This window comes from Molossus molossus, unplaced genomic scaffold, assembly GCF_014108415.1.
Source record: "Molossus molossus isolate mMolMol1 unplaced genomic scaffold, mMolMol1.p scaffold_m16_p_12, whole genome shotgun sequence".
Lineage (NCBI taxonomy): Eukaryota > Metazoa > Chordata > Mammalia > Chiroptera > Molossidae > Molossus > Molossus molossus.
In genome coordinates this window covers 20995191-21009916 of record NW_023425347.1, presented here as the reverse complement: position 1 = coordinate 21009916, position 14726 = coordinate 20995191, and the positions used below count along the sequence as shown (strand labels likewise).

General features: G+C 48.6%; 1 protein-coding gene across 2 annotated transcripts in view; it reads left to right on the top strand.

Moving 5' to 3' along the window:
• Positions 1-1497: 1497 nt before the first annotated feature.
• E2F3 (E2F transcription factor 3) overlaps positions 1498-14726 on the top strand; it is a 77890-nt gene continuing 64661 nt past the window's right edge. The window contains exon 1 of one of the 2 annotated variants that reach the window (XM_036256206.1): positions 1498-1963. In XM_036256206.1, the coding sequence (XP_036112099.1) occupies positions 1565-1963 (399 nt within the window). In that variant the 5' untranslated portion in view covers positions 1498-1564. Of the gene's footprint in view, positions 1964-3097; positions 3183-14726 lie in introns of those variants that run through there. The other variant, XM_036256207.1, reaches the window with a different exon arrangement.

Here is a 14726-nt window from a genome sequence, read left to right as displayed (position 1 = left end):
GTCTTGGAAAAGGACTTGAGATATTACAATTTTCATCCCTCAGTGAACACCGGACGTCATTTGACAATTTTATATTTTTCTGGTGACAATTTATAGTTTACTAAAAAATGTTTTTCAAAAAAATATTTTGAAATAGGTTTGGGTCGTCTTGTTTGCTTTTAGTCAGAGAACTTGCTAGGAAACTGAGATTGTAAAGTGCTGGTGCCTGGAGGTGCAGCAGGGTTGGTTGGGAGCAAGACGTCATAGTGGGAAACGTGTACTTCTTCGGATTACTGCTTGGCGGATTAGAAACCGCCAGTCCTAGGTTAGCCCTGATTAACTGCCCTGAGTGCTTCTGGGCCAGTGTGGGGTGTTTGCTAGATTCAGATAATACTGGTGGTGATATTTCAGTCGACAAACCATTGAGTTAATTTTTACTTAATAAAATCCAGGCTAATAATGAAGCTACCAGGAATGATCTAGAATGTTAACTAAATGTTGCCCGCTATCACGTCAGTCCAACCTTCTGCCCCCACGATTCTGTCTGCCCATATGTTTCTGTCTATCAGCCTCGGCCTCCGGATCAGCTCTCGCTCCGGCATTGGTTGGATTCAGGAAGGGAGAAACCCATGATTTAAAGGTCTCAGTTTCCACCTGCCAGGCATCGTCCGCATGGTCCAACTTGCCTTTGGCACATATCTGGGAAAATCTTCGGCTATTCTTCATCTATTACACTGACTAGTCAAAGAAAAGGAGCTCCCGAAGGTGTCCCCTTAGTCACCTTGACAATTTCCAAAAGCGAAACTTGCGCTCTAGATTAGCGACACTGAGTCTGCGGGGCGCTGAGTTCCAGCCCAGGTCAGCAGCGCCCATCCGGCTGGTGGGCGGGGACTGGGGTGGAGCCTGTACCAGGCGTGGTCTTCCGTGGGAGAGAAGGAAAAGCTTTGCCCCACCTTCTTAAAAACCCCTGCTCTCTCCCAGCCAATCAAAGTAGCCTATGCAAATACAACCCCTGTCGCCCGGGCAACCATGATGCACGACAGCCAATGGAAACCATCAAGTCGTGGTCCTGCTCTACGATTGGGACTGAAGTAAGGAGATAGAGACCCAATGGGCTGTGGGAAAAGTCCTCGGCGGGTTGAGGGGCGGGGATATGCAAATATGGTTTGAAAAGCCGGCGGGAAATCTGAGTTTCGCGGGAGGACCTTGGCGCGTAAACCGTATCCCTTCATTCATTGTCAGCAGCAGCTTCCTGGAGCCATTTTTCAGCTGCCGGCCGCAGCGCCCGGGCTGCTGCCGCCACCTCGCAATCCGTTGCATCGGCCGCCCCCGACGCCTCCATCCCCTCTCGGGGCCCGATATCCCTGTGGCCGGGACCCTCCTCTCTCCAGAGCCCCGATTATTTTTGGCCCCCGGGGCCCATTCGGTGCCGAAAAATAAAAAGAAAAGAGAGAGAAGGGGCTCAGAAGCGCCGGGCGGGGAGGAGAGAAGGAGGAGAGACTTGGAAACTCCGACTGCAAATAATAAAGAAATTGAAAAAAAATACATTAATATACCATAGCAATAAAAAGAGCAGGAGCGAGAGATGAAAAAGGGGATCCAGCCCGCCCTGGAGCAGTACCTGGTGACCGCCGGGGGTGGGGAGGGGGCGACTGTCGTCGCCGCCGCTGCTGCAGCCTCCATGGACAAAAGGGCACTGCTAGCCAGCCCCGGCTTCCCCGCCGCCGCCGCCGCCGCTGCTGCTGCCGCCGCACCGGGCGCATACATCCAGATCCTCACTACGAACACTTCCACCACCTCCTGTACCTCCTCCCTCCAAAGCGGCACCGTCGCCGCCGGCCCCATCCTTCCCAGTGCCCCCGGCGGGGAGCAGACCGCCGGCAGCCTCCTCTACACCACGCCGCACGGACCCTCCAGCAGAGCCGGGCTGCTGCAGCAGCCACCAGCGCTGGGACGCGGCGGTAGCGGCGGTGGCGGCCCTCCGGTAATGCCCTCCTGTTCCCACCATCCCCAGCCCAGGTTGGGGGGTGGGCTCGCACCGCTTGGGTTGGTGGGCGTGCAGCGGGCTGCCCCGGGAGAGCGCAGGCCGAGCGCTGTGGGCCTCTGAGCTGCCCCTCCAGTAAGGGTTTATTGTTAGACTTATGCGCTCCCCTCTGCGCCAGTGAGGTCGGGGGGCTCCGCAAGGCGCGCGGGGCCGTGGGGATCGCCTTGGCGCAAACCACATCAAACACTCTGAAACTTTTTGTTGCCCCCCCTTTCTTTTCCTGCACTTTTCCCTACCCCCACTCTCCCTTCCCCTCCCCTCCAACTCGAAGCTTCCTCTTTCTCGGGCGTAGGATGGGGTCACGCCCCGGATGGAGAAGGGGTGGGGGAGGGAGTAGTGAACTGGGGAGTAGGGGACTCTTGGGGGGGTGGAAACCGGGGGACAATTGGGCTGATCGCTTCTCGCTGGCCTTCAAGGCCCTTTGGCGGCGGGGGTCCCTAAGGCTTGCTGGGAGCGCAGAGGTTATGCCCGGCTGCGCGTGTCACATTTTGGGATCTGTAACTCCTGGCAACAAAGGGGCTGGGGGCAGCGGAGGGGGGTGTGTTGGGGGAGGTGGTGGAGCTAGCACTCGGATGCGGGCTGGAGCATGGGGTGTCCGCGGGTGAGGGGCTAGTGAGAGGGCGCTCCGGCCTGGGTGCATCCTGACGGTGGCAGCGGCGGCGCCCGCGTGGCCCGAGAGTCCGGGCCTTCCTCGCTGGGCCCCGGGCCTGCCCTTGACCCGCCTCTCCCCTTACCCCTTCCTTCCCCGCCCTGTCCCCCTCCCCGCCCCCCGGCGACGGAGGGCGGGTGCAGCCGTGTTCCCGTCCCGCCGCCCGGGTCTGTCCCTCTCTCCGGGACCCGCCGGTGACGTTTCGCACACGTGCGCGGAGGACGCGCCTGTGACTGGGGAGGAGGCGGCGGCGGCGGGAGGGGGCGCTGGAGGGGAGAGGGGGCACCCACTTCCTCCTGCACGCCGGCTCCCAGGCTTGGGACTGTCCGGGCGCCCTCGCACCCGCCCCCGGCAGGGCCACCCTCCCTCTCCTCTCCCTACCCCCCCCCCCCACGGGCGCCCGTCCTTGCCCGGCGCCGCCGGTCTGCTCGGCCCTCCGGGCCCCTCTCCAGCCGGCCCCCCACCTCTCCCGGAGCCAGGCTGGTTTCGGAAATGCCCTTACAGCAGCAGGTTAGTGACCGGGACCGCGCGGGGGCTGCCACCAGCACGGGGACACTGGATTCTGTTGGGGGCTGGAGCCAAGAGGGTAGGCGGTTGAGCGGGGTTTTGGAGTGGGAACGGGGGGTTGGGTGCTTCAGGGAAATGAGTAAGCAAGAAAAATCTAACTAAGTAAATGCCCCGGCCTCCGGTTCTGGGGACCTTTGGGTGCGAGTGCCCGCCCCAGGGGGTTGGTTTGGTGTTTACGTGTATTTTTTTTTCTGGGGGGCCTGTGGATGGGCGATTGAAAACCCGAGGGGGCTTCTCGCCAATGGCCGAGTTGAGCCCTGCTTTCTGTCTTCCTTCCCTTGTGCTGGAGGGGGAGGGGGCGGGTCAGAGGGTTGGGTGTCCGTAGGATTCCCAGGCCACCCGCCACCCCCTCCCTTTGTCCCTGTAATTTATAAAGCGCCTTTGAGAGATGATTTAGGTCAGTATGCGGCTTCTCTTTTTGTTGGTACTAGAAAGAAGTGTGGCCCGGAGGTCCGTCCCCCCCTACCCCCACCCTTCTCCCTTTCTCTTCTTCATTCCCTTCCTCCATGCCTCCTGTCTTCACCCTCGTGGTCAGGCTTGGCCCCCACGAGGCTAGAAACAGCCAGACTCAGACAAATGGTTAGTTGATAATACCAATCGTTGACCTCACCTTGTCTAAGCTCCAAATGGGTTTATTTTTTGGAGGATCAAGGTATTACAGGGGTCTTTAAGAAAGTCAGCACATAAGCAGTACTTTGGGAAATGAGATGGGTTTTGGAATAATGAAAATGTTTATTTCCTTACTCTTCTCAATGTCTTCCCTTGTTGGATCTTAACTGCTTTACAGCCACAGAGATACTTGCTAGGAATGTGTGATACTGTCTCAGTCAGAGGTTTCTTTTTGGTTTTTGTGTGTGTGTGTGTGTGTGTGTGTGTGTGTGTGTTTTAGTGACTGGGGTCTGCCAGCAGAAGGAGAAACAATACAAGTACCTGCTTACACATACAGCTCTGTCTGCTGGATTTGCAGTCACAGGAGTATTCCATGCTTTTATTAGTGTTAAATACTATTACTGACTTCACCTAAACTTGCTTGGACATATTTTAAGCATATTTGCCCCCTACACAGTTCTAGTACTACATCACAAACCTAATCTTAAACAACCTGCTATTGACATACTTCTTGGATTGGATTCAGATTTATGGGAGGTTTTGATAATGAGAATTTGTGAGACTACCAGATTACAATTTTTTTTTCCTTAGCCAGCTTGTTGGGCCAGGTCTGCAAAGCAGTCTAGCCAAACTTATATGTAGTTCATTGTATTTAAAGTATAAAAAATTACCCTCCTCACCTTCCAAGTTATTTCAAAACTTTGTCCTCCTTGCCGTAAGAACATATATAATTCCAAAGTCATGAGCCCTAAATACAAAGTTTGATTTGCTTTTTCTTATTAAAACTACATTAGACTTCTATTTAATTCTTGAAATTTATTGATATGTATTCCCTAATCAGGAATGACAACATGGGGACAGCGAAGTGATTGGCTGAGCAAAGAGACTTTAAACTCTTTGTGTCCAAGAAGTGGTTGAGAACTTGTGTTCAGGTGGCCAGAATTGCAGACCCACTTGGTTCTTATTACATGTTCTGTCTCAAGAACATCTGAAAACTAACCCAGGAGCAAATTCTTCACCTTTTTTTTTTTTTAGTGAGAAAATATATAAATGAATAATATCTTACTAGCTGATTGCCTCTCATTTACAAGTTGTATGGTCTTAGGCAAAAAACTTAGTCTCTCAAAACAACTTCTTCTGTTAAATAGGGACAGTAACAAGACTAACTTGAAGGGGGTTTTTTGGTAAAGGTTTAATATGATAACACATGCAAAATACTTAGCACAGTGCCTGGTAAAGGGACACCCAATTAAATGAGTATGCCAAAATGTTATTTTTTATAGCTTACAGAAAAGGTGTAAGGCCACATGTAGAACTGCCCCTTTGTTTACATTTATGAGCAAAATGGTTAAAAGTTCTCTAAAGTGAAATGTAATTCATTAGTCCTACCTAATTAATTTAGGTTTTTAAATCTATAAAACATGGCTATCCTAGCACTGGGTCAAATAGGGACATGTCAGTAGACAGGCCTATGTAGAGACGGTGGTGTTGAACTGCCCAAGCATGAGCTTGTGCCTTGTTTGTGACAAATTTAGAGCAACTCATCCTCACTTTTTTGCTGAGTTCCACTCCACCCATGACTCATGGACCTGCCAACTTTTGAATGCATCTGTGCTTAGTGACTTTTAGATAACTGAACTCTCAGTTGTCACCAAGTCAGAGACATGCACTCGATAAACTCACTTTGAAATGGTGAACTGTTGGAAATGGAAGAGCTCGAGAGAAACCAGTCAGAAGCGCTATTTTCTGGAACAGAAAGGGCTTCTTCATTTTCTGCCTCTTCTAAAAAGCTGAAATTATTTCATTCTCCTAGAAAACTTCAGCTCTATTAATGCAAGAGACAGTGGCCTGTTACATCTGATTTAATGTAATGCAATCATAGCAACCCACTGATTATGCTTTGGGAAAGAGCCCACAATGCTTGAAATTTCTATGTAAGAATGGAGGAACCATAGGTGCTATAGCTGGATCTCTTTTTTCCTGTGCAAGTATAAAAGAAGAATGCTGGATTCCTGTGGTTCAGTACTCAATAATCTTGCTTCTACTGAGATATATGATTGATGCTAAGTTTAAGCTAGGAGAGAATTTTTAGTCACTACATACACCATTATGGAAGTTTTAACATAATGCAGTGCCCAGACTCAGGCAGTACAAATAGCTCAATGCCATAATCAGTACCAAGGGCGCCACTCTAATCATCCTCCGAAACAAAGCACCCTTACTTACATGTGGCCACTGTAAGCTAAGGAACCCAGGCTTGAGAACAGGAAAGGATTTTTTTGTTTTTCTATAAATCGTCACCTTGTGTAATACTTGGAAGAGTAGATTCTGAGATTAATGTTGTGCTGTGTAAAGCTAACTTGAAAACAGAAAATAATACTCTCGGCTTAGACATGACTAACAGCACCTGGAGATGGAAAGGCTGGGGGAAAAGTTGCTGTTATTCTCTTTTCTCAGAGATAAGTGCAGTCGTTTTCTTTTAACTCTGCAGTCTTTATTGCCATCCTAAACCGTCTACACCTTTAACCCCTTTCTGAGGACTTGGATTCATTTGGCCAGGCTTCAGATACTCAGTTAATTTTCTGACTGGTTTTATAATTTAATGTGATTTATATATATATTCCACTTTTATGTCTACTTTACATCCACTTTCCAGACTAACCAATTCCCATTCCTTTTTAACCACCCATTTTCTACTAACAGCTTAAATCTAGAATAAGTAAAAAATCAGTTGCCTATGTTCAGCGAGTCAAGTCACTCATAGATTCCTATGAAATCACCCCAAATAATGCCAGGCAAAGAAGGTAGATTTTCATTCTTACAGGTTATCTGTTTCATTTTAGTTTTTAAAGAAAAGAACTACCCTGAATTCTTTGAGATACTAAGCATGTGGTTTAATGCATATTTTCATGCTTGTTAGCAGCTTAAAAATAGTGTTTCAGGGACTATATTTACAATTGCTAAGAAGCATTTTTTTTTCTACTAATCATTTTTCATGGAACTAAGAAGGTAAGATAACTGGGGAGGCCGTAAATAATAGGAAACCACTAATGGTATCTCCTTCCTCCTACTCTGAACCTCTCTTTGGCTTCAAAGAGTGACTTGAAAAATGTATCTTACACAAGGAAAAGTTACACAGCAGAAGGTACAAAAAAGCAACAATTGAGATGGGGAGAGGAAATTTGGAGGGAGTAGGTGGGGGTTAATATCGAGGAGTAGCATGTAGCTTTTGCTTTAGTAAGAAGGAAATTGGTTTGTTTTCTGTTCTCAATTTTGCTTCAAACACTCTCCCTCAAAAACAGTTTGCTTTTAGAACTCAAGGAATGTGCAGGTTACAGGACTGCATTCTCATTCTCCTCCCATCCTTAACTGGGGGGGGGGGGGGGGGCAGTCTTGTGGCCACAATAGTCTACAATATAACTCGTTGCCAGATTGTATCACAAAGCCTATGCACTTGGCTTTATGAGAGAACCTGAGTGAAGCAAGCCACTGCTTAGCTTTGAAAACAAAGGTGGGGGTCAGTGGGAGGTTGATAACAGTTAAGAATTGACAACTGATGGAATAGGAGGGAATAAAAGTAATTGACTTTAATGTGCTTTCAGTTACTGTACCCCCACTGTCTGGGACCATTTGTAGTGTCCAGGTAACATTCTTTTTTAAAAATATGTTTTTGTTAATTTTATAGAGAGAGAAACATCAGTCCGCTGCCTCCTGTACGCCCCCTACTGGGGATGGAGCCCAAAACCCTGGCATATGCCCTGATGGGGAATCGAACTGGGACCTCTCAGTCCATGGGATGACACTCAATCCACTGAGCCACACTAGCTGAGCCAGGCAACATTTTTATAGCTTGACAGTCCCTAAAAATAATACTTTAGGCTATCATAGGCAATAATCGATATTGCCAATGGTCTTCGAATTATAACATTTGAGAGCTGTAAAGCAAAAGTCATCATCTGACCCAATCCCCTTCATTTTCTTTTTTTTTTTGTAGGAGAGGAAATTAAGACCCAATGCAGTTACATTACTTGCCCAAGGTCACAAGCTAGCTGGTGGCCAAGCCAGAACTGAAACTGGAGACTTGAATTCTTAGAAGCAGCCTCATTCCCCAAGAGAAAATTAACTATGTCTTACGTGCCCTATGTGTGAAAATTGGGATGTGTAGAATACATTTAGATTGCCTTCAGGAGTAGTTACATGCTTTAAAAATGTACACATACAGAAGTGTCCTTTGAACAATTAGTTTTGCAGTAACAGCTCATTCTCAGAGAGACAAAATAAGCGAAGCTGCTTTAGATGTTCAATGCAAGGGAATTTTTTTTTTAACGGAAGGAATGGCTGACGTATAAAAACATCATAGTAGTGTTATTTTAAGCTTTATTTGTTATATGCAGATATGATTGTTTTCTGTGGAAATGACATTTCTGGTGCTCAAAAAGTGAAACATGTACTTCACAGAGAATAAGGACTTGGGCAGTTTTCCAGGAGAGGGGCGCAGTGTAGCTCTGGGATTAGAGGGTTTGTCCTGGGCCATCCATGTCCCGAGTGCTGTGGTTTCCAGAGGGCCCTGGGCCCTTGCCTACCAACATGACGCTAGGTTCTCTTCCCTCAGAAGATTTCTGGTTTAGCCAGGTGGCTGGTCCATTAACTCTTTCAGACGAAGCCACCATCCCTTAAAAGCCAGAACTAGTTTTCTTAAAATGTCTTCTTTTACTTGTGGAACCGAGAAAGCTTAAAAATAGAATCACTTCAAGTCCTGAAGCCTAAAAGTGAAACATAATCCAAGGTGGTTGCAGTTCACCAACTCACTAGGGGCAGGGATCTATGGCTTGTGTCTAATCCACAAATCAGGAAGGTGCCACGTGTGGATGGGTCTCACGGCCAGTGAGCAGTAAGTAGCAATTAATGATGAGAGCTGTGTTTACTGGTGAGGCTGGTTTTCCCTGGAAGATTTTTTGGTGGACAGAGTTCGTCTTTAAGGGAGTGGAGGAGCTAAAAGCCCTTGGCCCTCCCAGCCAGCTCATGCCTGGCTGCTCCGCAGGTCCTTTGACTCCTCCAATATGCTTTTGACCAACTGCTGGAAAAGCTTCTCCCTGCTTGTTTTCAGGATCCTGAAGGTTGTGGCTCTGGGCAGTAGGGGTCATGGGAAGTGACCCCCCTCTAGATTTCTTCTCTGCTTTGCCCTTTTCTGTTCCTGATGTTTTAAGGCTTTAGAAATGTATAACCAGAAGCAGCAGCCCTGTGGCCCCATACTTCTGAGCCTTTTTGGGTCTGGTAGCCCTTAGGAGAGGGACAGGCTCCTGACCCCAACCTGCACCAAAAAGGTGTAGCGAAGAGCAGCTGAGTATAAGAGGGAGGCGATGGCACCTGAAACCCCGAGTACCTGGTTCTTACTCTGGCTCCGCTTAGCTTTGTGTCTTAATTTCCTCACCTGTAAAGTGGGGAAATAAATGCACCGACCTTCATGGGCTCAGGAAGATTAGATATCACGTTTGTGAAGGGCTTAGACCTTTGCCTGCCACGAGGGAAGAGGCTGTGAGTGTTCAATACATCCACGGTGGAGCCGCCCTTCCCTCCACTGCCTTCCGTCGGGCTGTCCTTTGGAGGTTTATTTTCTTTTAATATTTTTTCTTTATTGAGTTCAGAGAGAGAGGAAGGGAGAGGGAGGGGGAGATAGAAACAGCGATGAGAGAGAACATTGATTGGCCGCCTCCTGCATGCCCCCCACTGGGGATCAGGCCCACAACCTGGGCATGTGCCCTGACCAGGAATCAAACCGGCGACCTCTTGGTGCAGGGGTCGACGCTCAGCCACTGAGCCACACCGGCCGGGCGTGGTTTATTTTCTGAACTAGCCCTAGTGTTCATTGAAACCCAAAATACCTTTCTAAAAAATGATGGCCCTGGCCATAGCTCAGTGGTTAGAGCGTCTGCCTGTGGATTGAAGGGTCCTGGTTCAATTCCCAGTCAAGGGCACATACCTGGTCCCTGGGTTGCAGGTTTGATTCCTGGCCGCAGTCGGGGTAGTGCAGGAGGCAACCAATTAATGTGTCTCTCACATCGATGTTTCTCTCCCTCCCTTCCTCCTTCCCTCTCTTCCATTCTATCTAAAAATCAATGGGAAAATATCCTCAGGTGAGGATTAACAAAATAAATAAAAACAAATAAACAGGGCGTGAGGAGGAGGAGGGAACTATGGGGTGGCTTTCTCCTAATGTATTCTTTCGGATCTTTGTATGTCTTTATAAGCTGCTATCCATGAGACTTCTTATTATAATAGCACTTTCAGTAGTGACAGTGTTGTGACTAAAGTCATTATTTCTGTGATTAAGTGTGTTAATATAGTTGTACTGTTAACGTTAATTGCACTGTTAACATGATTTCACTTCTGTACAGTAAACTGTGGCCTAAGACTAAATGGCAGAAGTCAGGGTGTCTGACGTCTCTGGGTCCTGGCAGCCTTGGAGGCCCCATTGTAAAGGGGGTGGGGCGGTCTTGCTCTCCAGAGTCACGGAACCTGCCTCTGGGACTTCCTTTCCCATTTTCATCTCCCTCTTCCCTTGTTTTTTGTGTTATGGCTGTTCTTCCCCTACCCCTCACCTCTTCCTCTGCCTGGCTTTTACAGGGATGCCAGAATTTTAGCCTTCACTGGCTGCTTCCATGACTTACCAAATTAATTACGGCCTTTTCCCTGGTGTTTGAGATAAAGTGAAATCTTGTCTTTCCCATTTTGCTTCCCATTCCTCCCAACTGGATTCTGGCATGGCTCAGTGGTTCAGGTGGCTGAGGTTTCCTTCTAGTGTATTCATTTGCTCATGGGTTCTCTCTCTTCTCACTCTACCTGGCTCTGGTTGCCATCCTTCCCGCTGGCCCATCAAGGAGACCTGCACAGAGCCTTTCTTGATTGTCCAGGGGCTAGGACCCCGCCTTCCCTCACATGACTGCTTTCCTGTAGCTCATCTTAGTCTTATCCTCACCATTGGCATTCTTGACTTACTCCTTCACCCCTGCAAGCTGTGAGAAATCAGCCTGGTTTTTTCATCATGTGGTCCTTATAATGCCCTCTACATTGTAGACTCTCAAATATATAAGTAAAGGCATTTTCATTAGACAGCTACAGCGTGCTTGGCGCCCCAGTCCTGTTGCGGATGCAAAGAAGTATGAAGTATGATCCGCCCACTCTTGAGGTTGCAGTCCGGGGAGACGGGCTTTAAACACAAGTTGATTCAAAAGCAAGACTAAACAGGAGTCAGGAGAAAAGCAAGACTCATCTAGTCCTCAGCTGGACGGTTTCAGCAGGAAGTGCCAGCTGGGCCATGAGGATGGGGAGGCCATAGCTCCCTGGTCATCAGTCTTGGAGCACATTAGGGTACACATTTGAATCACCTAGATGATTTAAAAAATTACCAATACTTGGGCCCCACCGAGACTAGTTAGAATCTCTGGGAGTGAAGTCCAGACCCAGACATAGGCATTTTTTTTTTTTACCTTCCCGGATCATTTTAACTCACGCTCTCAATTGGAACTACTGAGCTAGGTGGAGATGGAAAATTGGGGAGGTTGTTGCTGGCTGGGGAAACATCATAAGGCAAAGGTAGGGAGGCAGAAAGGTTAGCACAAGCAGAGACCAGTTGGACTGGAGTCAATATGGGGGAACTCCCAGGACCTCACATTGGCTATGTTGGTAAAATTGGTCTAGAATAGAGATTGCCTTCCTACAAGGGCCAGGCAGGGAATTGGCTGGTGGACAAACGTGTGTGGGGTTGAGCTTGAACAAAGAAGAAATGCCCTATCAAAAGGGGGCCATGGGACCCCATCCCAGGCCATCGCCGCCAGAGGGGAAGGCAGACCTCACTTGCTGCCAGATCTTCGGGCTTAAAGTGCCAGAAATATACCAGTTTTAAAATGTTGGCTTGATTGAAAAGGAAAAAGTGAAAGCCAAACAAAATAGGTCTCTAGGCCAGATTTGGCTTCAGGGCTGCCACTCAGCAGTCTCTGGTCTCTTGGATAATAATAGATAATGTTTATCAAGTGCCCATGTGGATGGAGGGCACCGGACTAAGTGCTTTGCACGCATTAGCACATTATCCACATAACAGCCGATGAAGTGGGTATTATGACCAGGCTCGTTCTGCACGGGAAGAATCAGACAGACACTGAGGGGTAAAGGGGCTGGCGCAGCGCTCCGCTGATGAGTGGGGCACCTGAAACTGAACCCTGGGAGCCTGGCTCCAAAGTCTTCGCTTATTCCTGGTTTTTATCCCCTGTTCTCTGATTGTGTTCGTTACATTGTAGGGACCCAAGATACCTGTCCAGAAGAAATGACCCAATGTTTTCCCAAGCTTACCTGATCAGGGTTGTCAGTATCACTTGTTCCAGATGCCCGTTTCCAGGCCCCACGTGTACCCTCCTCAGTCAGAGAAGCACCGAGGTCTTCTGACCTCCTGGAATACTTGGGAGACACTGCTGTGGGCAGTTGAGCACAGGCAAAAGTTTCTTGAAGCTGGAATGCCCAGGTGATGGAGGAGTGGCCGCAGGATCGGTGGAGAGAACAGTCCTGCAGGTCCCAGGGACCTGGGTGGGTACATTGGTGCCCCATACTCACCCTTGTGGTACCAGCGCCTGGATTTCCAGGTCCTTGCCAAGGCAGGCCATCCAAAGATGGGTTATCCAAAACCCAAAGAAGGTCAAACAAGAGGGGGGTTCCCAGAGGGCAGAGAATCTTAGCTCAGGAGGTTCGAGCGAACACCACTGCCGTGTTCCATGTGCCAACAGCAGTTGGGAACCTGGGCAATGATTCTGGACACCCCGCTCTCAGAAGGTGTGCTTGACCCTGTTATAGGAAGGCTTTTCATTCGGTCAGGTCTGGGCCTGCCTGGACCAGGTTACAGATGGACAGAAGGCCAGGACTTTCCCTGGGAAGAGAAGGGCATACCACTAGAGTGTGGGTGCTACAGATTCGATGGTTCTGGGAGCAAGACTGCTGCAGTGACAGTTCGAAGGGCAGATGGAGGTGACAGGCTGAGGGGGTAAAGAAATATAAAACTTTGGACTCTCAAGACGTTTTGCTCCTGGAGCAGACAGAATGGATGAGGTTGAGCTTTTTCATTAAGCCTCACCCAAGGATATTTTTTTCCACTGATTTAAAAAATATATATATTTTTTCTTTATATTAGAGAGGAAGAGAGAGCTAGAAACATCAATGAGCGAGAACATTGATTGGTTGCCCCTGCATGCCCCCCATTGGGGATTGGGCCCACAACCTGGGCATGTGCCCTAATAATCGAACCAGTGACCTCTTGGTGCATGGGTTGACGCTCAACCACTGAGCCACACCAGCTGGGCTCCATTGATTTTTAGAGAGATGGAAGGGAGAGAGAGAGAGAAAGAAAACAACTTCGATGTGAGAGACAAATCGATTGGTTGCCTCCCGTACTCACCCTGACCCACTGGGGCCAGGGATCAAACCTGCAACCCAGGTACATGCCCTTGACCAGGAATCGAACCTGCAGCCCTTCGGTGCATGGGCCAACACTCTAACCACTAAGCCGCACTGGCCAGGGCAAGGTTGAGCTTTACTTATGTCCAGGGGGTGCACTGTGTGGAGCGAAAGGTTAGTTTGGTCTGAGTTGGCTGTGCGGGACACCAGCGGCCATCTGGCTTTCTGAGCCGCGAGGGCTGAGCCCTGGAAACGTGGCCTTGGCATCTAGGCTTTAGTGGACGTCTGGATGAGCAATCACAAGCGCACAACTGGTCTTCCCAGCTTCAAAGAAAAAATGAGGTGCCACAGAAACCTGTCATCATCTTCCCTTCTTCCATGATATGAAAACAAGACAGATTCATCAGGTTAATTTTGGGGGATTCATATTGTCAGGGCTCCCAGAGATGAGCCGTCAGATGTTATTTATTAGGTGCTTTACCGGGTCTGGGCTGGCTCCTGGGTGCTCTGAGAGAGCCCGCAGTTCGCAGCCTCTCAGAGCAGAGAGCCAGCTGCAGAGCGCTGTGCATAAAGAGTCACATCAGCCCTGGCCGGTTTGGCTCAGCGGTTAGCGCGTCGCCCTGCGGTCCAGAGAGTCCCGGGTTCGGTTCCCGCTAAGGGCACGTACCTTGGTTGCAGTTTGTCCCCGGCCTCTGTTGGGGTTGTGTGGGTAGCAACCAGTTGATGTGTCTCTCTCACGTCGATCTTTCTCTCTTCCTTCCTCCCTCCTGCTCTATCTGAAGATAAATGCAAAAATGTCCTCAGGTGAGGATAAAAAATAAAATAAAATAGAGAAAGAAAGTCACACGATTGTGCCCTGAGCTAAGACGGCTGTTTTGACCACTATGTCCTATGTTCTTTGATTTTGCTGATTAAAGAAAGTCTTGAATTTTTAGCCTTTTAAAGTTTTTAAATGAGAGTCTTTTGAGTACTGCTCTCAAGGAAAGAGCTATGTAAATTCTAAGTACCTTCATCATTGATTTTTGCATATGTAATGTGTTTAACCCTACTTGCAGCACTTGGAATTGACTGCTTTTGTTGCCATATTGACTAGCAAAACTTGTGACAATCCCACGAATAATGTGGTAAAGTTTCCAACTCTTCGTGATGTGTTTTCCTTGTACCCGTCTCAGACACCCTAATTCTGGGACGAGGCTCAAGGAGGTGAGGTTTTCTGCCCTGGGAGGTGGTGGTGGATATGGAAGGAGCGTAGGACTTGAGTATCTGGCTCTGGAAACATGCTTGGTCACTTACCAGCCTGTGACCTTTTACAAATTGTATCTGTGAGCTGCAGTTACCGAAAATAGTGTCCCTGTTTCCTTCGATCGTTGGGAGAATTAAATGAGATAGTGTTTATAGGAAATGTACTGTGTGTGCTCCCCACCATGTAAGAACTCTTGA